At 45.3% G+C, this 22,432-nt stretch overlaps 1 protein-coding gene across 1 annotated transcript in view; it reads right to left on the bottom strand.

The window, feature by feature from the left end:
- The window catches only part of OBSCN (obscurin, cytoskeletal calmodulin and titin-interacting RhoGEF), a 1,961,032-nt gene that overhangs the window by 537,041 nt on the left and 1,401,559 nt on the right, over positions 1-22,432 (bottom strand). Inside the window, exon 110 of the mRNA XM_069211034.1 lies at positions 1,632-1,658. Within this exon, the coding sequence (XP_069067135.1) occupies positions 1,632-1,658 (27 nt within the window). The remainder of the gene's footprint in view (positions 1-1,631; positions 1,659-22,432) is intronic.

The raw sequence follows: 22,432 nt of genomic DNA, 5'->3' as shown, positions 1-22,432 counted from the left end.
CAGTTTAGTCTTGTTGTGTTTAGATAGATAGTACCCATTTTTCTAAACCCGTGTTGTGTCATTTTGTAGTGTTTTCACTGAGTTACTGTGTGTGTTGGTACAAATACTTTGCACATTGCTTCTGAAGTTAAGCCTGCCTGCTCATGCCAAGCTACCAAGGGGGCGAGCAGGGGTTAACTAATGGTGATTCTTCTTTACCCTGACTAGGGTGAGGGTCCTTGCTTGGATAGGGGGTAACCTGACTGCCAACCAAAGATCCCATTTCTAATACATGGGCATTCTAACAATGAATCACAATAAAAGCTCAACAGATATCAGTACAGCTCATTATGTTTTATTTTAAGGTATTTTGGGTTATGTGTGCGTCTGTATAGTGCTGAGCTTGAAGGTAGTCGTGTTCATCCCTTTAACGCTCCAGGACTCAGCACTGCTTAGGGCAGGCATCAGCAATATCAAACTAATGCGTGACTCAGAGGCACAAGCTATTGTTCACCTGAAAACCTCAGCAAAGTTGGAGCCTAATTTGAACTGGTGGTTGTCGTGGGGCCAACCAGCATCCATTTTTTGGGTCACTGGGAACTTACAGAGAGCATGAAAGGGAAAACACACAAACAAGAAAGAGAAAGAAGGAAACCAGGGAACAAAGGACAGAATCAGGAGTCTGCAGAGTGAGTAAAAGGGTCATGGTCTAAAGGGTTGTACTTGGATAGAAAACAGGGCCAGGCACCAGAATAAAAGTGGCCTCCATTAGCAAGTAAGATAGCTAAAAAAAAGTGGCCCACATTTCCATATTGGGACAGCTTTGACCTTGTAAAAACTCGACATAGAAGCACAATATATAGGTATTTTGCAAGATATGGGAGACTCAACGCACGTGTGTTTTCTACAATCAGTGTTTATGGCAATATCAGGAAAATGAACAGCAAAACCCCACCCAGCAGACCAAAAAACAGGCCTGCTGCAACTTGCATGTACGAGGAACGAGATACCATGAAGGGGAAGCAATGGGTCTTGTTGCCAGCACTAAAAGGAGGACTGCGTGAATTGAGACCCAACAAAATTTTGTGACATGAGTGAGATTAAAATAGGGTGATCTTCTAGGTTGGTCAAGATTGCAAGGGCTTCTCCTTGGTGCCAAACCTGCAAGAAGCCTGCATTCTGGTGAAGCTCTGTGCCAACCTCTCTTCCAGAGAGCCCTAAATGGCTAAACGACACTGTGAGACTCTGAAGCCCCAGCAGAAGTTCCTCAGTTGATGCCACACAGATATGCAGTTCTCTACTAAAGACTACCCCTCAAACTGGATTTATGATAGAATACTGGAGGAGAGAGGAGTTTAATGCCGGTGTGACCAAGACATGGACAAGGTTCCACTGTTGGGGATTCGAGTGAGAGAGGCTGAGGCAGAGGACCCAAGCAGACCTGTTTCCTGCATTACCTGAACTTAAATAAACAAAAGTTATTATGCATGTAGTGAGTACGACTTTTTGTTTAGAAAATGACTAACACAACAGTAGGGCACAACACTAAACCCCCTACACATTAAAAAACATCAAAGACACATTTATTCCCTCAGCCATTCACATGTTTCTTCATACACATCTAAATATCTTAATATGCAAGAGACAGTTACCTCAAGTAGCTGATGACTCCAACAGCCCTAAGAAAAAAAAAATCACAGAGTACTGTTGAGAAATATTATCATTTTGAGTTTAAAACACATTCATACACTAATATGTCATGTCACGAACAAGGCAAAATGTATGAGCATAGATCCTAGCCGAGGTAACGGTACATAATAGATTAGTCAGAATAGCTCAATTACAGTGGGTTGGAGGCGTGCCCCCCATTGGTACCTTCATCTAAACCATGTGACGCAAGAGGTATAGAATCACCGTTGTGTTTCAGGTAAACTAATTACGAAATAAAATGCTTAATTTCTGAAAAGAACAATGACATAAAAAACAAGAAATGCAGTTGTAATTGCATTATGCAAAATTAATCCCCTATGGTGTCATAGACGCCAATGTCCTGTCTACTGCAAAAACAACAATATTAATCAGTTATATAACCCGGCCCACAAACTGAATTGTTAAGTGTTGCATAAATAGAGTTATTATTAATAGAAACTATTTGGTCAACCACAGATCGATAAAAGGGCTAAGTCAGCCATTACAAGATTTTAAGCTGCCATTTCTACAATATAACCATGGCAATTGATTGACTGTTCAGCTATCCTATCTGTTGTTTTATACATGAAGTATCCAGAGACAGCTGGATCTACGTTGAAGGAGAACTCAAGGACTACTGGCTCTTGCAAACATTGCCCTACAAGCGCCTATCCGCTCAGCCCTTCTGATTCTGCACCCTGAGAGCCACTCGTCCATCAGGAAGTGTCAGGTACCAACAATGTCTCCATTAAAAATGGAGGACAGCCACAGACATATACCTATCTGTGAGTGCATTACAGAGGACGCTGCCAAATACAGAGGCATTGGGGCACTTACCAGGATTAAAGCGACTGCTCAGTTTTAGAGTGATTTCATCACATCACCTAGAGTGGGCGTACAAAGGCACACTCTCAGGTTCTGTACTCTAAGGTTCCATTGAAGAAATATAAAATATGAACAAATGCAATTTGCATTAAAAAGGAAACTATCTATCATAAATAGCTTCTAATCACATATTGTGAATTGTGAAAGACACTATTTCTAATGTGTATTTTAATATTGGAATGCTGAGCGCTCAAATGAAGACAGCAGAGTGGCTGAGGACAAAAATGTCTGGTACAGACCTTAAGTTCCAAGATTCCAATGTTTGTCACAACTCGCATCATTAATGAGGAGGGGGGGCGGGGCGGTGCGTGCGGGGATGTAGGGGGGGGACAGCACGCGGGAGCGGGTCACAAAATGAATTAAAGGAAAATTAAATAAAATTTCAACTTACCTGCTTCTCGCCGCACCTCTCCTCCGTCTCCTCAGGCTGCAGGCAGGCACAGGCTCCCAGCCTGCCCTGCAGCCAATCCTGACGCTGCTCAAAGTAGCGTCAGGATTGGCTGGGAGTGCCATAGCTGGGTGCTCCCAAGCAGACTGGGAGCCTGTGCAGGTTCTGTCCAGCCCGGCAACCGTGTTGTTAGGCTGGAAAGAGCCTACAGCGCATGTGTGTTTGGCCGGCCCGAGACGGCCGGCCAAGCACACATGCGCTCTGAGGGGAGTGCACAGTGCACTCCCCTCGGTGCTCCTCACCCCCATGACCCCGCCCCTTCCACCACAAAGGGATAATAAACCTAGTTTATTATCCCTTCGTGGTGAAAGGTTTGCAGCTTCTGCTGCTGGCGGGGGCGACACTCCTCGACCCTAATGGAGGAGCCGCCCCGGATTGTTCATGTAACGTTAAGTATGTGTAAGCCTTGAAGAGATGCTCCAGTGCTAATACAGTGGGCCAATCATGTGACCCTGATGTACGTTTAGACTATGCAGCCTTATCTCGGCTTGTACATATGACCTATAAAATGCCCTATTAGTCACACAGTGAGAGCCCATTAAAAACAAAAACAAAAACGAGAAAGTAAACACTTGCAGAGTTTTCTACACACATCACAAATACCGTCTAAGATTTAATCAGGTAATGAATGTAGTCTGGTTCGAGCAGCTTAAAGGGATTGCCTAGGCCCCTGTGTGAAGGTGGAAAATACATTAATTGTATACATTTACAAGCACAGGCAATGTCAAAATACCAGTGATGAACTGTTCCAATGGACACCCAAGGAGGAGCCAAAACACTATACTGTCCAAAATATCCTTTTTAGGTGAATGGTAATGACATCTGCTATCTCTGCTTGTATTCCCAGTTTACGAAAAAGTCATCCTTGCCCAATCTCCCAAGAAGAGCACTAATATACAACATGACAACTATACACTGTAATATTATCATGTGTCTAAATTGAGTGCCTATGCTGAACACCGAGAAAGCAGTATTGTATTTACCACACAGAGCCAAACATTTGCTAAAAAAAACAACATAGGCTGGTGCTTCTTCAGCTGAGTAGTATACTTTCTACTTCGCAAGTGCCCCATGACAGTCTTGGGCCATAGATGCAAAAGTCCAACAATTATGCCACATGGATTTTCCAAATCTAAGATAAACTGAGCACAGTCCTGATGTTTCGTGGGTGAGAAGTACAACGTACCCACATTTCCTTAAAATGTTTTGAAGACTTGGATTCTATCACTCACTATAAAGTCACATGTCTGCTTCTATCTCCACTGATGGAAAGACTATTCTGTTTCTCTCTTTAAAACAAATGTAGAAGCCTCGCTAACTTTAGTCAGAAAGCTGTCCGTTATACAATTTTATTCAGAGCCCTTCATTCAACGAACTGGGGTTCATGATCAACCTATTAACTGTAAATGCTATGTGAGCAAGTGGCATAAATCCTGTGAGTACATTACTACAGTGGATACCTGCGGCTTTAGTAATACGAATATTCTTTAATACAAATTAGGGACTGACAATACAATTTCATGGTGACCCGGGCACCTTGTTCAGTGTTAACCATAGCTTACCTCAGAGCAAACATAGATGTGCCCCAGCTTATTAGAAATGCTGAATACATATACAAACTGACTATATTGGCACAACTGCATTTTACAGATAAATTAGGTATTTAAAAATCGTGTAAAAAAGTACTCTAGTGAAAATCTCAGTAAAGAAAATATGTTAGACTAAACAAAGTTTCAGGCACTACTTGATTTGTTCTAGAGCAGTGGTTCCCAACCTTTTGACTTCTGTGGACCCCCACTTCATCATTACTGGCGCCTGGGGACGCCCACTGAATCATTACTGGAATCCAGAGACGCCCACTGAGGCATTACTGAAAGCTAGGGACCTAATCTTTTAATATTATTAAATTTTTTAAGCAATTGCGGGCCCCCTAAGGAGGCTTCATGGACCCCCAGGGGTCCCCGGACCACAGGTTGGGAACCACTGTTCTAGAACACAGCTTTGTAGATCAGGCCATGAGACTCCAATTGTATTATGGACCATCAACAGTTAGAGTCCCAGTCTAATATACGCCCATACAGTGCTCTCTCCACAGAGTGAAATGGTTCTCCACCATTGACTGTAGCAGAATGTGTCCCTGTACGAGAGGAATACTTTGATCAGTCAATGACCTTTGATATACTTGAGTATGGATCATGCACAAAGCAGTTGGCTGACTTGGGAAGATAACTAAAATCCCATGTCAATGTTGTTTTCGCTTGATTATTTTTGAGATGGGATGTGCATGAAATTCCATACTACTCTGTACCCTTCACCTTCAGCAGATGAAAGTGTCGTTTTAGTCCTTAAAACATGAATCCTGTTTTTTCCCCAAATCTCGTTTATTGTAAGTCAAATAGGGAAACATCAGTATTACTTTTAATTATCTGTATACATTCTGATATAAATTTTCATGCCTAGCTCATCATTTCTCAAATATTTTTCCAACTTTTTCACCCTTCAGTGAATTGTGCCCCTTTCCCAATTGACCTGGAAGTGATCAACAATCATTTCCAGAAGCAGTATAGCCACAGGCAGCCTCAAAATACTCTGGATGGACTGGTCTAGTGGACACTCCAAGAGGAGCCAAAACACTAATTTGGTGTCTATTTTAGTGTTGCCACCAGCACAGTTTTCCAGTGCACCCAATATCCTTATAACGTGTCAATAATGGATCAGATTTAAGTTTCACACTCGCATGGGCCTGTAAGTCATAGCAATACTGTGAGATAAAAATTCAAGTAATGACCCACATCACTTCAAATACTTTGTACAGTTCAATAAGGGCGTTGCCTAGTATTTCAATTGGCAATATGTTTTAGAGGCACAGGTTACAAAGGAAGAGGTGGCATTCTTCCTTTATCCAATGAGCCACCAAAGGCAGCACCACATCCTCATTCTATCAGATTGAGCAATGTCCTACTCTTTAAGGTTTTTGTGCACTTAAGTCCTCCTTTAGCATGAAAAAAATCACTGCGAGGACATAGGGCCAGATTTATCAAAGTATTTTACCCGTTCTGTATCTATGGGAAATTGTGTGAGTGAAATAGATTCACAAAGTAGATTTACCAATTTCGGTCCTCCATCAGAACTTTACATTCTGAGGTTTTCCTGAAGGGTCCACCAGCAAAAGTTGGTACCCACTCAAAAACCCTTACGGTTGTGGGTATTCACCAGTGACTTGCACTGTGGAAACGTGCACTGAATTTTCTCCTCACCGAGGTAGAAGGGCTAATCCAATGGGAGAAATGAAAACTTTCTCATTACAAATTTAGGAGGTGATTTACAGTACTATCGAAAGGATAGTTAGACGAAAAGGCGATGGAGGATCCTTTCTGCTCATGTACAGCTGGGAAGACATTCAGTAGGTCAGCATTGGAGACTACTCCGTCTCATCGTTGACACTCCTCCAACGGCCAGACAAAGTAAAGGCAGTCAGAGGTTTTGTCATTTGCCTACCAGCCCTATTCAGAATGGTAGAACAAATACAAGTTTTTACTTTTACTTAACACCACACTAAGCATGGTGGTAAGTGAAAGTAAAAACAGGTCAATGACACCCCATGCCATAGGAGAAAATTTTCCGGGGGGCGGGTGAAAGGACCACAAGACACGAGTTGAGGTAGGGCATTAATATGCGTGGCGCAACATGGAGAGAGATTTTCAGCAACTCCTACAACACTGTGACTACGTTCCAAGCTTGACTCTCTCGCACAGAATTCCCCCTTTCCAATAAACTACAAAGTATTAAAGCACATCATAAACATACAGAAATGGTAAAATATATTTTTCTACTCATTAACATGAACTATAATAGGCTAAATAAGCTAGGCAGAACATAAATGCACAAACATAAATAAATACAAAAATACTTAAAATGCACCCAACTAAAGCACAGAATGCAACTTATACATAATATATATACTTAATCATTCCCTTATCACAAATAGATGTCATACTAGCAACCTTCCCAGAAGGAATATTTTCCTTTCTGTCATGGACTGCCCTTCCTTGACTAATGCATTCTTGAATTTTCACTATTTTACCATGATTCCGCACATTTAAATCTCTTAGCAACATGGAATACTTGTTCACTTTTTTTACCATAAAGTGCTCTGAGAATTTAAGCTCACACTTGTTGAGTCTGCTCCCTTTCAGAACAGGCACACACCTTTTGACAAAAAAGCTCTAGGTTTCCACCCTCTCACCATTTTGAATGAAGTCTTTCCCGTTACCCCATGGGGAGTGGTGTGAAACTAACATATCAAGTCTTTCACAACCTTCACCAATCCACACATAGCTGAGACCTGATCGCACCTCATCCTTTAATGTTCTATTCCATCTTTCCACTGTTGCATTGTGGGTAATACACAGATGCCCATGCATGTTCAATGCCATACATGTTCAGGAAGTCTTTCATACTTGCTGACACAAACTGTACTCCATTATCAAAGACAATGGTTTCCGAAACTCCCCCTGCATCAAGAAGTTCACCTAAAAACTCAATCACCACATGCCTGGTAACTTTATAAAAAAACTTCACAACACCGTGAATAATAATCCACAATCACAAGGGCATACCTTGAGACTTTTCCCAAAGCATATAAAGGTCCCATGACATCAACGGCAATTTTCTTCCGTAGGTCATAAGATTTGTCTGATTTTATTGGGGAACATTTTAACACCTTCTGAGGCTTATCACTTCATGCTCAAAGAACACCCTTTCTGATGTGATGCTCCAGCTCCACTTCCCAATCAATTCCCGGCCACCAGTATTCTCTCCTTATGCATCTTTTAGTGGCACTCATGCCCAATGACCCTCATGCGCCAGCTTCACCACACGCTCTTTAAATGCGGTTGGAACCACCAATAATTCACCTCTCATCCTAACCTCTCCACCATAGACAGCTCTCAACTGACTTGATATAAACATTCAGCATCAACAGAAGCTCTTCCTCTTGAGGGCCATCCCTCTAGCATATATCTTTTAACTTCGTGGAAGAAAGAATTGTTCTGTGCCGTTAATACCTACTCCTCCTGAGAAATTCTCCCTTCCGTGACCCTGTTCACTACAACTGCCACTAATTCTTCCTGATCCTCGCCCTCCACCACACCTTTTTCTACTGGTAACTTCAACAGACAGTCTGCTAACACATTATCCTTCTGGGCACATATTTTCTATCTGGGGTGCAGTCCTTATGGCACCCTTGGTAGAAAAAACTTCGACCAAGGGTCTGTGGGTAGTACGAATTACAAACTCTGTTCCCCACACATATTTCCTAAAATGACTGACACCTCACCAACAGGTTAGAGTTTCCTTGTCAGTGGTGGAGTAGTCTTTTTAGTGTCTCTCAAAGGACTGGATACATACTTTGCAGCCACCTCCTTCCCGTTCCTACACTGCAACACTGCACCCAGACCCACTGAACTGGCATTGGTATTAATAATGGTATGATCCTTGGAATTAAATGGTTTCAATGATGGTGCAGACACAATTTCTTTTTTCATAGTCTTTACAGCATATAAAACGTTCATTGTTGCACATGAGCTTCCTCATGGACTTGGCTTATCAGCGAATATCGGAATCAATCTGGAATAGTATTCAGCTGATCCGTAAAAAGACCTGAACTGATATTAATTTACAGGGCAAGGCAGTTTCTCAGTCGAAGACACCAACCTCATTTTGGGTGAAATACCATTATGGTCTATCCAGTGATCTAAATATTCAACACCAGGCTCCCCATTCTTGCATTTTCCTACTTGATGGTTAACCCACTTTCTTGCAGAATTCTATGAACAGTTCTCTGGACCTGGCCATGGTCAGCTTGATATTCACCAAGAATATCATCCTGGAAATAAGTAACTAGTGGTATGCTCTTGAATAAATGGTGCAAAGCTCTCTGAAATACAGCCGATGCCGAGGCCTACTCAAAAGGGATACATCTGAACCTATAGGATTTGGGATGCTGCACAATCTGGTGATAAGCAGAGGATAGATCCAAAGCAGAAAAGACCCCTTCCCCTTTTAGAGTAGTCAACATCTCCTCTACGTTGGACAAAGAATGCTTATCCACCCAAATAGCCACACTCAGGTCCTGCAGGTCCACACAAAGGCACAGCTCTCCATTACTTTTTGAGTGATCACAGATGGAGCCCGCAACTTGGATGTCTCAATTTCTTCAATTACTCCTTCCTCGCAGAATCTCGACAACTCATTGCATAAAGGCTCCTTCATTACAATGTGAATAGGACATGGCCTGTGCGCTTTGGAAATAGCGCCTTGCTTTACATTAATTTTATGCATAATCTCCTTCCATGTACCCAGATCTTTTCCAAACACTTGGGAAAACTGTTCCATAAAGGTTGATCCTCTGACAGCTCTCATGTCTGTCTGGATACCCAACACCTGATCAGGATTGTGAGGATCAAGTTGAATACACAGATCTCTCTGGTGCAGTCATCCTAATAGACATGCACCATCTTTGACAAATACAACTTGGATTGCACCACTACTCCTTGGAACTCCAATATGAACTCAATATATCCCAGCAAATCTATAGGTTTATTTCCATAGGCCATCAATTGCATGTCAAGAGGCTTAATTTCATGACTATGGAACTTGTACAAGTACTCTTCCCCGTCGAGTGGGCATTGAGCCCCTGAATCAGCCATTACTCTCATATTCACTCCATTGATTTAGATGATATAAAATTGATCACCTTCATTCACACTTCCCACACAATGTACTTGTAAAACAACTTGTTGATCCTCTGTATCATCCCTGTAATTTTCCACCAAATTGATTTGACCTTTGTTTTTGTCACACTCCCTGTTTTCCTCTGCACACCCTGGCAAAATGCCCTTTAGACTTACACTTCCTACAAATTTGCCCAATGGCAGGGCGGAACTATCTGTTGCTATATGGCCCCTTAATCCACACTTAAAACAATTCAAAATGCTCCTATCATTAATTCTTGTAGCACCACTGGCCAATTCTGTTCCTTTTGTCCTGACAGTATCACGTTGGTCAGAGCTCACTTTCCCCATTGACGAAGATAATTTCTTTAAACCCTCATTGGTTATTTCCGCCCTTTTCATCATATCTATGGCCATCTGTAGAGTCAAACATTCTATATTCAAAAGTTTTTCCTAGTTTTTTTTTTTTGTTATATACTTTCGAAGCTAATTGGCTTCTCAACATTTAATACTGAATTTTTTGTAATTACAAGTTGATGCCAGAGCCCTCAGTCCAGCCACATAACTCTCTTCCGATTCTCCATGATGTTGGCTCCTCTTCAAAAATTTGAATCTCTCTATGACTTCATTCTTTTTTTTCTCCAAAACTCAGATGTAATTGTTGCATTGCCACATCAAACTCGTCCAAGTTCTCCTCAATAGGTGGAAGATACCAAAAAATATGTCTGCCCAGGGCTATAAGACAATGTTTCAGCATTATCAATTTCTTGGATGCTGTAAAAATGTCTCCTCCCACTGCCATGATATATGCCTCAAATTCATCTTTCCAATCCTCCCACGGAATCATAGGCTCTCCAGGAGAATTTAGGAAAAATAAGGGGGCCATAAGACCTTCCGTGACCAGGAGGATACAAAACTATGTGGTATAACTCTGTTTTGTATAAAACCCCAGCAAGAAAAAATTCAATTAAAACATTGATTAAAAAAAGTCCATTATTCTTTCTTTTTGCCATATAACATCACCTAAAATGTTTTAATATGAAAGTGTCAAGTAAAATAGAAATGGCAGTGTAGAACTTGTAATTTAGTTAAAAATATATATATATTCCTTCTCTCAAGGTTACTGAGATAGTATATCTATCTATCTATCTATCTATCTATCTATCTATCTATCTATCTATCTATCTATATATATATATATATATATATATATATATATATATATATAAATCCTATCTTTCAGTCTCCATTTAAAGCCTCTCTTGGCTCATTTCCGGTTGCATCTCCTTGCGGCTTAGCTCCTAGTTGACAGGAAACCAATTTGTAAGACTTTTTGCTCCGGCAATCGACAGCAGCTGCACGAGACAATGCGGTGACAAAAGTAATGATGCCGATCCTCAGATCTACGTGAAAGGGGCACAAGCATTCACAGCACGAACACTAACTAAAAGGATACCTTGCGCGGAGAGTGAATCGCTGTCTCACCTCCAATTCCCCCAATCTGATTCCTTCAGCCTGGACGCAGAACAGCAGACACTGCAACGGCCTTTTCAGCCACCACTCCTTCACTGGATGGCTACTCATGCTGGCCCACAGGCAAGAGCACGATGGCGATGGGGTGATGAAATTGTTGGCGCCCGCCATAATGCTAGTCTTACGGTGGCTCTCCTCCTAGTTGGAATACCTCGTCACCAGTGAAACAACCACAGGACACAAGCTGAGGTGAGGGCTTTAATAAGCTTAGCACAACCTTGAGGGAGACTTCTGGCAACAACACAACTGTGTTGTGGCTACTTTCCAAGCTCGAGTCTCACTCATGCAGCAATTGAAAGCATGAAGATGAAGATGCAACAAGGGGCACTACTTTTTTAAATTTTCCTAAAAAGAATCTCACTTTTAAAAAAAACATTGAAAGTGTCCTGTATTGCTCCGTCATGTTGACAGAGTCACACAGCACACTTTGAATGCATTGACAGAAACGCATGGTGATCTGTGATGATCAGACATATTTGAATTACTTTTGGAATTCTTTGAGGAGTTCAAAAAAGTTAAAAGTGACTCCAAATAAAAGTGAGCAATTAAACGCTTGTGAATAGCTTCATCTTGCTGCAAAAAAGTTAGATCTGTTTGAGAAAATTTTCCTGTAAAGGAAGCTTTGTGAAGGATGGTAAAAGTTTCCAAACAAGTTCAACCTCAGAAATGAAGGTATATCTAGAACTGCTATATAAGCCTTTTTCAAGTAGGCCTGGGAAGGCTCCACCTTTCCTATGAAGAAAGTGCTGTGTAGAGGCTCAGCTGTTGAATGTGGAATGAGGAAATATGTGCTATAATTTCTGCTTCCTTCTGGCACTATGTTTACTGATCCTAGGACAATAAGTTGATCTCCCATGTCTCATTTCAGTCTTTGGCTGAAATTTAGGCAACGTAGAAATTGGATTCACATCGGTTTTTGAGGAGCAGCATGAAAAACTATATATTACATTATGAAGGGCAGGACAACCACAAACCAGATAATTGTGAATGCAGAAACTACAGGCATAATCTGTGTCTCAAATTTCTGGTAGATACACACACACACACACACATATATCACATATTTCACATATATATATATATATATATATATATGGAAAATGTCACTTACCCAGTGTACATCTGTTCGTGGCATGAGATGCAGCAGATTCACATGCTGTGCATTATCCTGCGATCTAGTGTTGGGCTCGGAGTGTTACAAGTTGTTTTTCTTCGAAGAAGTCTTTTCGAGTCACGAGATCGAGGGACTCCTCCCCTTTCGGCTCCACTGCGCATGGGCGTCGACTCCATCTTAGATTGTTTTCCCCGCAGAGGGTGAGGTAGGAGTTGTGTATATAGTAATAGTGCTCATGCAATGGAGTAAGTATGTATGTACATAATGTGTGTAAAAGTGATATATATTTACAAATTTACAAGTTTTATTAATATATAATAATATATATATATAACTTTTATCAACTTATAACGGCTACAGGCTCCCGGGGAGGCGGGCGGGCGCATGTGAATCTGCAGCGTCTCATGCCACGAACAGATGTACACTGGGTAAGTGACATTTTCCGTTCAATGGCATGTGTAGCTGCAGATACACATGCTGTGCATAGACTAGTAAGCAGTTATCTCCCCAAAAGCGGTGGTTTAGCCTGTAGGAGTTGAAGTTGTTTGAAATAATGTCCGTAATACTGCCTGTCCTACTGTGGCTTGTTTTGTTGTTAACACATCCACACAGTAATGTATTGTGAATGAATGAGGCGTAGACAATATGGCTGCCTTACAGATTTCTGTCATAGGTATATTTCCTAGAAAGGCCATTGTGGTGCCTTTCTTTCTAGTGGAGTGTGCCTTCGGTGTAATAGGCAGGTCTCTCTTTGCTTTTACATAGCAGATTTGAATACACTTAACTATCCATCTGGCAGTGCCTTGTTTGGATATTGGATTTCCTGCATGTGGTTTTTGAAAAGCTACAAACAATTGTTTTGTTTTGCGAAACTGTTTGGTTCTATCAATGTAATACATTAGTGCTCTTTTGATGTCTAATGTATGTAATGCCCTTTAAGCTACAGAGTCTGGTTGTGGAAAAAATACTGGAAGTTCCACAGTTTGATTTAGGTGGAATGGTGATATAACTTTTGGTAAAAATTTGGGATTTGTGCGTAGAACCACTTTAATTTTGTGTATTTGTATAAAGGGTTCTTGTATGGTAAATGCTTGTATTTCACTTACTCTTCTAAGAGATGTGATAGCTGTTAGGAAGGCTACTTTCCATGTTAAGTATTGCATCTCACAAGAGTGCATGGGTTCAAATGGTGGACCCATGAGTCGTGTTAATACAATATTGAGGTTCCATGAGGGGACTGGTGGTGTTCTTGGGGGTATGATTCTTTTTAGACCCTCCATAAATGCTTTTATGGCTGGGATTCTAAAGAGTAATGTTGAATGTGTAATCTGCAGATAGGCAGATATTGCTGTGAGATGTATTTTAATGGACGAAAAAGCTAACTTAGATTTTTTTAAGTGTAATAAGTAGCTTACAATGTTTTTTGTGGTCGCATGTAGTGGTTGAATTTGATTATTATGGCAGTAATAAACAAATGTTTTCCATTTATTTGCGTAGCAATGTCTTGTAGTAGGTTTTCTAGCTTGTTTAATGACCTCCATACATTCCTGTGTAAGGTGTAAATGTCCAAATTCAAAGACTTCAGGAGCCAGATTGCTAGATTGAGCGATGCTGGATTCGGGTGTTGTTAGAAATGGGGTTTTGGTTGGCAGTTAGGTTGCCCTCTGTCCAAGCAAGAACCCTCACTCTAGTCAGGGTAAGTCACACACAATCCAAAATCAGCCTGTGCTCACCCTCCGGTAGCTTGGCACGAGCAGTCAGGCTTAACTTAGAAGGCAATGTGTAAAGCATTTGTGCAATAAATCATACAACACCATAGTATAACACCACAAAAATACACCACACAGTGTTTAGAAAAATATAGAATATTTATCTGGATAATTGTAGGTCAAAACGATCAAAGTTGCAATACGAATTTGTAAAGATATCACTGAAAAGTGATATTAAGAGTCTTTAAGTCTTTAAAAAGCAATAAAGTGTCTTTCAAGCACAGAGTACCTGGTTTCTGGTGGGAAATCTCCTCAGAGGGCCACAGGAGAAGAGATGCGTGGAAAAAGGGGTGTGTGCGTCGTTTTCCGCTCAGCACACACAGACTTGCGTCGTTCTTTTCCACGCGGGGAAGTCGGGCGTCGTTTTCCGGCGCGCAGACAGTCTCTTTTTGTGGATCGCGGGGATTACCAGATGTCCCGGGTCTGTGCGTGGATTCTCCTGCTTATTTTCCGGCTGCGCGTCGTTCTGCGGGGCTGCGCGTCGAAGTTTCGATCTCACGGTAGGCGTCGCGTCGATTTCTCCTTGGAAGTCGGGCGTCGTTTTCCTTGCGAGGCCGTGCGTCGAAATTTTGGTCTCACGGCAGGCGTCGCGTCGATTTCTCCTTGGAAGTCGGGCGGCGTTGTCCTTGCGAGGCCGTGCGTCAAAGTTTCGCACTCACGGTAGGCGTCGCGTCGATTTCTCCTTGGAAGTCGGGCGGCTTTGTCCTTGCGAGGTTGTGCGTCGAAGTCTCGATCGTCCCGAGGGCGTCGCGTTGATCAGCGTCGGTGTGCGGCGTTTTTCTCGCCGCGAAACAAGCTGTGCGTCGAAATTTTCGGCGCACGGAGCGTCCACGTGAAAGGCAGAAGTCTTTTTGGTCCTGAGACTTCAAGGAACAGGAGGCAAGCTCTATCCAAGCCCTTGGAGAGCACTTTCACAGCCAGACAAGAGTTCAGCAAGGCAGCAGGGCAACAGCAAGACAGCAGTCCTTTGGAGAAAGCAGACAGGTGAGTCCTTTGAGCAGCCAGGCAGTTCTTCTTGGCAGGATGTAGTTTCTGGTTCAGGTTTCTTCTCCAGCAAGTGTCTGATGAGGTAGGGCAGAGGCCCTGTTTTATACTAAGTTGTGCCTTTGAAGTGGGGGTGATTTCAAAGAGTCTCTAAGAAAGGCACCAAGTTCCCTTTCAGCTCAATCCTGTCTGCCAGAGTCCCAGTAGGGGGTGTGGCAGTCCTTTGTGTGAGGGCAGGCCCTCCACCCTCCCAGCCCAGGAAGACCCATTCAAAATGCAGATGTATGCAAGTGAGGCTGAGTACCCTGTGTTTGGGGTGTGTCTGAGTGAATGCACAAGGAGCTGTCAACTAAACCTAGCCAGACGTGGATTGAAGGGCACAACAAGTTTTTAGTGCAAAGAAATGCTCACTTTCTAAAAGTGGCATTTCTAGAATAGTAATATTAAATCCGACTTCACCAGTCAGCAGGATTTTAGATTACCATTCTGGCCATACTAAATATGACCTTCCTGCTCCTTTCAGATCAGCAGCTGCCACTTCAACAGTGTATGAGGGCAGCCCCAATGTTAGCCTATGAAGGGAGCAGGCCTCACAGTAGTGTAAAAACGAATTTAGGAGTTTTACACTACCAGGACATATAACTACACAGGTACATGTCCTGCCTTTTACCTACACAGCACCCTGCTCTAGGGGTTACCTAGGGCACACATTAGGGATGACTTATATGTAGAAAAAGGGGAGTTCTAGGCTTGGCAAGTACTTTTTAAATGCCAAGTCGAAGTGGCAGTGAAACTGCACACACAGGCCTTGCAATGGCAGGCCTGAGACAGGGTTAAGGGGCTACTGAGGTGGGTGGCACAACCAGTGCTGCAGGCCCACTAGTAGCATTTAATCTACATGCCCTAGGCACATGTAGTGCACTCTAATAGGGACTTACAGGTAAATTAAATAGTCAATCATGGATAAACCAATCAATAGTACAATTTACACAGAGAGCATATGCACTTTAGCACTGGTTAGCAGTGGTAAAGTGCTCAGAGGTCAAAAGCCAACAACAGCAGGTCCGAAAAAATAGGAGGAAGGAGGCAAAAAGTTTGGGGATGTCCCTGTCAAAAAGCCAGGTCCAACATGACCCCCTACCAGCCTAAAGCCAGGGGAGAACAATCACTATCCTGATGTACTTCCCTGTTTGAGGCGACAGAACAAGGACCCAGGCCCACAACAGCAGGGGCATGCTCCAGTTCTTCGCCTTCCTGACTCCAATTGGATCCCTCTGTCCATACTCTCAGGGCCCACTAAGCCCATCCATGGGGAACCTTTCTCCTTTCCTGCGGATCCCATCTGTGCAGCACCTAACCTTACATTGCTCACAGATGTATCCCAGGAGCAGGATAGTACCACCAGGACCAACACAGTGGTGTTGCCCATTCTATCCCCGGGGTGTGACACTTGTCCCCTCCCCAGGGATAACTCTGTCCACCCGGACAGCAAGCCACTGTGGTTACTGACAGTTGTCAGGGATGAGAGCCAGGCCCCAGGCCTCTCAAAGCTCTCCCCTCACTGTGGCTGTGGAGAGTGGGGGGCGGTAGCCCCAGGTGCTGGGCACCCTTTAACCACTCTCCCTTCCACCAGGTCAGGGATAACAGCCTGAACCTCGTCCTCCCCTCTGGGGCTCTGTACCCTCCCTCCTGGAGCGGTACCCCCAGAGTCCAACATGGTCAGGGTGCTTACAGAAGTCACCCCGTACCATTCCTCCACCAGTGCAGGGCTGTTAACCTGCAACTGGCCCTCCAACCTGGGGCCTGTACCTTCAGGTTGGACTAGGACCCGGGGTGAGGCTTCCCTCCCCCTGCCCTCCCTTCTGGGGTCCAGCACCCTCCAACTAGGAGTGGCCTCCTCCGAAGACAACATGGTAGGGGCACTGTTACCAGTAGCCCCTCCCTCCAGGTCCGGGGGGACACCCTGAACCTGGTCTTCCAGCCCAGGGTCTGTACCCTCAGACTGGATCACTGCCTGGCAAACCAGGACTTCCTGGGGGGCACACCTACCCCCCACCAGGTCAGGGTTTAACCTCTGCACCTGCCCATTCAACTCAGAGTCACCACCCTGAAGTTGAACAATTGCCTGGCACGCCAGGACTTCCTGGAGGGCACACTGATCCTCCACCAGGTCAGAGCTTAACCTCTGCACCCGACCATTCAACTCAGAGTCACCACCCTGAAGTTGAGCAATTGCCTGGCACGCCAGGACTTCCTGGAGGGCACACTGACCCTCCACCAGGTCAGAGTTAAACCTCTGAACTTGGCCATTCAACTCAGAGTCACCACCCTGAAGTTGAACAATTGCCTGGCACACCAGGACTTCCTGGAGGGCACACTGACCCTCCACCAGGTCAGAGTTTAACCTCTGCACCTGACCATTCAACTCAGAGTCACCACCCTGAAGTTGAACAGTTGCCTGGCGCACCAGGACTTTCTGGGAGGCACACCTACCTCCCACCAGGTCAGAGTTTAACCTCTGAGCCTGGTTCCCCAACCCAGGGTCACCACCCTGAGGTTGGGCAATTGCCTGGCACGCCAGGACTTTCTGGGGGGCACACCTACCCCCCACCAGGTCAGAGTTTAACCTCTGAACCTGGTCATCCAACCCAGAGTCAACACCCTGAGGTTGGACAATTGCCTGGCACAGCAGGGCTTCTTGGGAGGCACACCTACCTCCCACCAGGTCAGAGTTTAACCTCTGAACCTGGGTATCCAACCCAGAGTCAGCACTCTGAGGTTGAACAATTGCCTGGCACGCCAGGACTTTCTGGAGGGCACACTGACCCTCCACCAGGTCAGAGTTTAACCTCTGAACTGGGCCATTCAACTCAGAGTTACCACCCTGAAGTAGAACAATCGCCTGGCACGCCAGGACTTCCTGGAGGGCACACTGACCCTCCACCAGGTCAGAGTTTAACCTCTGAACCTGGTTCTCCAACCTAGGGTCACCATCCTGAGGTTGGACAACTGCCTGGTACACCAGGGCTTTCTGGGGGGCACACCTACCCCCCACCAGGTCAGAGGTTAACCTCTGAACCTGGATATCCAACCCAGAGTCACCACCCTGAGGTTGAACCATTGCCTGGCAGGCCAGGACTTTCAGGGAGGCACACCTACCTCCCACCAGGTCAGAGTTTAACCTCTGAGCCTGGTTCTCCAACCCAGGGTCACCACCCTGAGGTTGAACCATTGCCTGGTATACCAGGACTTTCTGGGGGGCACACCTACCCCCCACCAGGTCAGAGTTTGACCTCTGAACCGGGTTAGCCAACCCAGAGTCACCACCCTGAGGTTGGGCAATTGCCTGGCACCCCAGGACTTTCTGGGAGGCACACCTACCTCCCACCAGGTCAGAGTTTAACCTCTGAACCTGGCCATCCAACCCAGAGTCGACACCCTGAGGTTGGACAACTGCCTGGCACGCCAGGACTTTCTGGGGGGCACACCTACCCCCCACCAGGTCAGAGTTTGACCTCTTCACCTGGTAAGCCAACCCAGAGTCACCACCCTGAGGTTGAGCCATTGCCTGGCATTCCAGGACTTTATGGGGGGCACATCTACCCCCCACCAGGTCAAAGTTTAACCTCTGAACCCGGTTATCCAACCCAGAGTCACCACCCTGAGGTTGAATCCTTGCCTGGCATGCCAGGACTTCCTGGGGGGCACTCTCACCCCCCACAAGGGACACGCCGTCCCCAAGGGCCACACAAGAGTCTGGTTGGCGCAGGTCTCCCGACCTCTGCCCATCCGGCAGAGTCTGGGTTTCCCCCAAACCAGAAACGGTCTCACCTGGGTCATTCCTGGGGGGCTCTGATCTCAGAGCTGACCCCTGACTTTCAAGATCCTCCACTGGGGTCTGCCACCCCCTCTCAACCCTATGTCTGGACTTCTGCACCCCCTCACTAGGAGTGGTACTGCCAGACACCAGAACTGTTGGGATGCTGTCTACAGTCATCCCCCCAAGTTCTTCTGCCACTGCGGGGCTTCCCTCAAAAGGTGGCCCTACGGTACAGGTTAGGCTCTGAGACCTACCTGGGACACTACAATCCTTTCCCACCTCACTTGGTCGGGAACCACCTAGACCACTCCCTTCAGGAGCACCCCCAAATGCCTCTTCAGACTCTCTGGTACTCACCCAAAAGTCTGCCTCCACTGTAAGTTCCCTGTGGTCAGAGAACTCACACTCCACCTGGTGTTGGCGTAGCTCTGGAAAATAAGGACCAGACATATGCTCTCCAGCAATTACATCACTCTGCCCTTCACATGTATTAACCACAGTACCCTTCACCCAACCACCTAGTAACTCAACCTTGGAAAAGCACTCTACTTCACCCTCCTGAGACTGGTGAGACAGTATCTGTCTGTCCCTGACACTCAACCCAAACTCTTCTGGGATGTCTCTACACTCTATATCCAGGACGTCCACCAGGGGGGAACCCTTTTCTCTGTCACTCTCTGCTAGAGTCAGTAAAGTGTCCCTCCCCCCAGTAGGAATATGACTCCCTGTGCCAGTTCCCCAATCCTTCTCAGGGACCCTGTGCATAACGGGAACTACCTCATACCCTTGAACCGCCTGGGGTGTGTCAACTCTCTTCTTCAAGTTGGGTACCACATCTCTGGGCTTGTGCCCTTCTTCAGCAGTACTAGATGCAAGATTTTTGCTGCCACCATCTGAACTGGACTCAGCCCTTCCGGCCTCCAGTTTCAGCTCTTTACAGCTCAGCTCTTGAGCTGCAATCTTTTCTTCTTCCAGGGCTAAGAGACTTGCTGCCTCAGCCCTTTCAATAAACTCATCTAGCTCTTCCATCCACCGTGCTTGAGCCATGAGCCATTCTTTTTTCACTGGGTCTCTTTCCTCATCTGAGTCGTCCTCCTCCTCCTCTGAGGGGTACTTAGTCATTTGGTTTCTTGCTGCCTCTCTCTCTGCCCATCTGTCTTCCTCCCAGACTATGTAGGCACGTAGCATCTCTGCTTTAGTAGATCTCTTTGCTACAGGAAGGCCACATTCTCTGCAAAGCTTCCTTAGGTCAGCCTTAGTGAGGTGGTCAGTAGGCAAAAAGAATAAGTAGGTAAGCGATCCCATTCTGATAGGATCTTACCAGCAAAAACCAAAATCCAAAGTCCAAAATATCAATAGTATATCCAGGAGGACATCAGAGACCAAAAGTCAAAAAAGAGATAAAAAATCAAGTTGACCTTCAACTGTGGGTAGGTAGTGAAATACTTAGCTACTGTATGTCACTGCACAAACACAAGTCCTATCCTCACCGCTGATCACCAATGTTAGAAATGGGGTTTTGGTTGGCAGTTAGGTTGCCCTCTGTCCAAGCAAGAACCCTCACTCTAGTCAGGGTAAGTCACACACAATCCAAAATCAGCCTGTGCTCACCCTCCGGTAGCTTGGCACGAGCAGTCAGGCTTAACTTAGAAGGCAATGTGTAAAGCATTTGTGCAATAAATCATACAACACCATAGTATAACACCACAAAAATACACCACACAGTGTTTAGAAAAATATAGAATATTTATCTGGATAATTGTAGGTCAAAACGATCAAAGTTGCAATACGAATTTGTAAAGATATCACTGAAAAGTGATATTAAGAGTCTTTAAGTCTTTAAAAAGCAATAAAGTGTCTTTCAAGCACAGAGTACCTGGTTTCTGGTGGGAAATCTCCTCAGAGGGCCACAGGAGAAGAGATGCGTGGAAAAAGGGGTGTGTGCGTCGTTTTCCGCTCAGCACACACAGACTTGCGTCGTTCTTTTCCACGCGGGGAAGTCGGGCGTCGTTTTCCGGCGCGCAGACAGTCTCTTTTTGTGGATCGCGGGGATTACCAGATGTCCCGGGTCTGTGCGTGGATTCTCCTGCTTATTTTCCGGCTGCGCGTCGTTCTGCGGGGCTGCGCGTCGAAGTTTCGATCTCACGGTAGGCGTCGCGTCGATTTCTCCTTGGAAGTCGGGCGTCGTTTTCCTTGCGAGGCCGTGCGTCGAAATTTTGGTCTCACGGCAGGCGTCGCGTCGATTTCTCCTTGGAAGTCGGGCGGCGTTGTCCTTGCGAGGCCGTGCGTCAAAGTTTCGCACTCACGGTAGGCGTCGCGTCGATTTCTCCTTGGAAGTCGGGCGGCTTTGTCCTTGCGAGGTTGTGCGTCGAAGTCTCGATCGTCCCGAGGGCGTCGCGTTGATCAGCGTCGGTGTGCGGCGTTTTTCTCGCCGCGAAACAAGCTGTGCGTCGAAATTTTCGGCGCACGGAGCGTCCACGTGAAAGGCAGAAGTCTTTTTGGTCCTGAGACTTCAAGGAACAGGAGGCAAGCTCTATCCAAGCCCTTGGAGAGCACTTTCACAGCCAGACAAGAGTTCAGCAAGGCAGCAGGGCAACAGCAAGACAGCAGTCCTTTGGAGAAAGCAGACAGGTGAGTCCTTTGAGCAGCCAGGCAGTTCTTCTTGGCAGGATGTAGTTTCTGGTTCAGGTTTCTTCTCCAGCAAGTGTCTGATGAGGTAGGGCAGAGGCCCTGTTTTATACTAAGTTGTGCCTTTGAAGTGGGGGTGATTTCAAAGAGTCTCTAAGAAAGGCACCAAGTTCCCTTTCAGCTCGATCCTGTCTGCCAGAGTCCCAGTAGGGGGTGTGGCAGTCCTTTGTGTGAGGGCAGGCCCTCCACCCTCCCAGCCCAGGAAGACCCATTCAAAATGCAGATGTATGCAAGTGAGGCTGAGTACCCTGTGTTTGGGGTGTGTCTGAGTGAATGCACAAGGAGCTGTCAACTAAACCTAGCCAGACGTGGATTGAAGGGCACAACAAGTTTTTAGTGCAAAGAAATGCTCACTTTCTAAAAGTGGCATTTCTAGAATAGTAATATTAAATCCGACTTCACCAGTCAGCAGGATTTTAGATTACCATTCTGGCCATACTAAATATGACCTTCCTGCTCCTTTCAGATCAGCAGCTGCCACTTCAACAGTGTATGAGGGCAGCCCCAATGTTAGCCTATGAAGGGAGCAGGCCTCACAGTAGTGTAAAAACGAATTTAGGAGTTTTACACTACCAGGACATATAACTACACAGGTACATGTCCTGCCTTTTACCTACACAGCACCCTGCTCTAGGGGTTACCTAGGGCACACATTAGGGATGACTTATATGTAGAAAAAGGGGAGTTCTAGGCTTGGCAAGTACTTTTTAAATGCCAAGTCGAAGTGGCAGTGAAACTGCACACACAGGCCTTGCAATGGCAGGCCTGAGACAGGGTTAAGGGGCTACT

This window comes from Pleurodeles waltl, chromosome 10 (assembly GCF_031143425.1).
Source record: "Pleurodeles waltl isolate 20211129_DDA chromosome 10, aPleWal1.hap1.20221129, whole genome shotgun sequence".
NCBI classification, from domain to species: Eukaryota; Metazoa; Chordata; class Amphibia; order Caudata; family Salamandridae; genus Pleurodeles; species Pleurodeles waltl.
The sequence above is the reverse complement of the archived record's forward strand: the minus strand, read 5'-3'. Positions and strand labels throughout refer to the sequence as shown.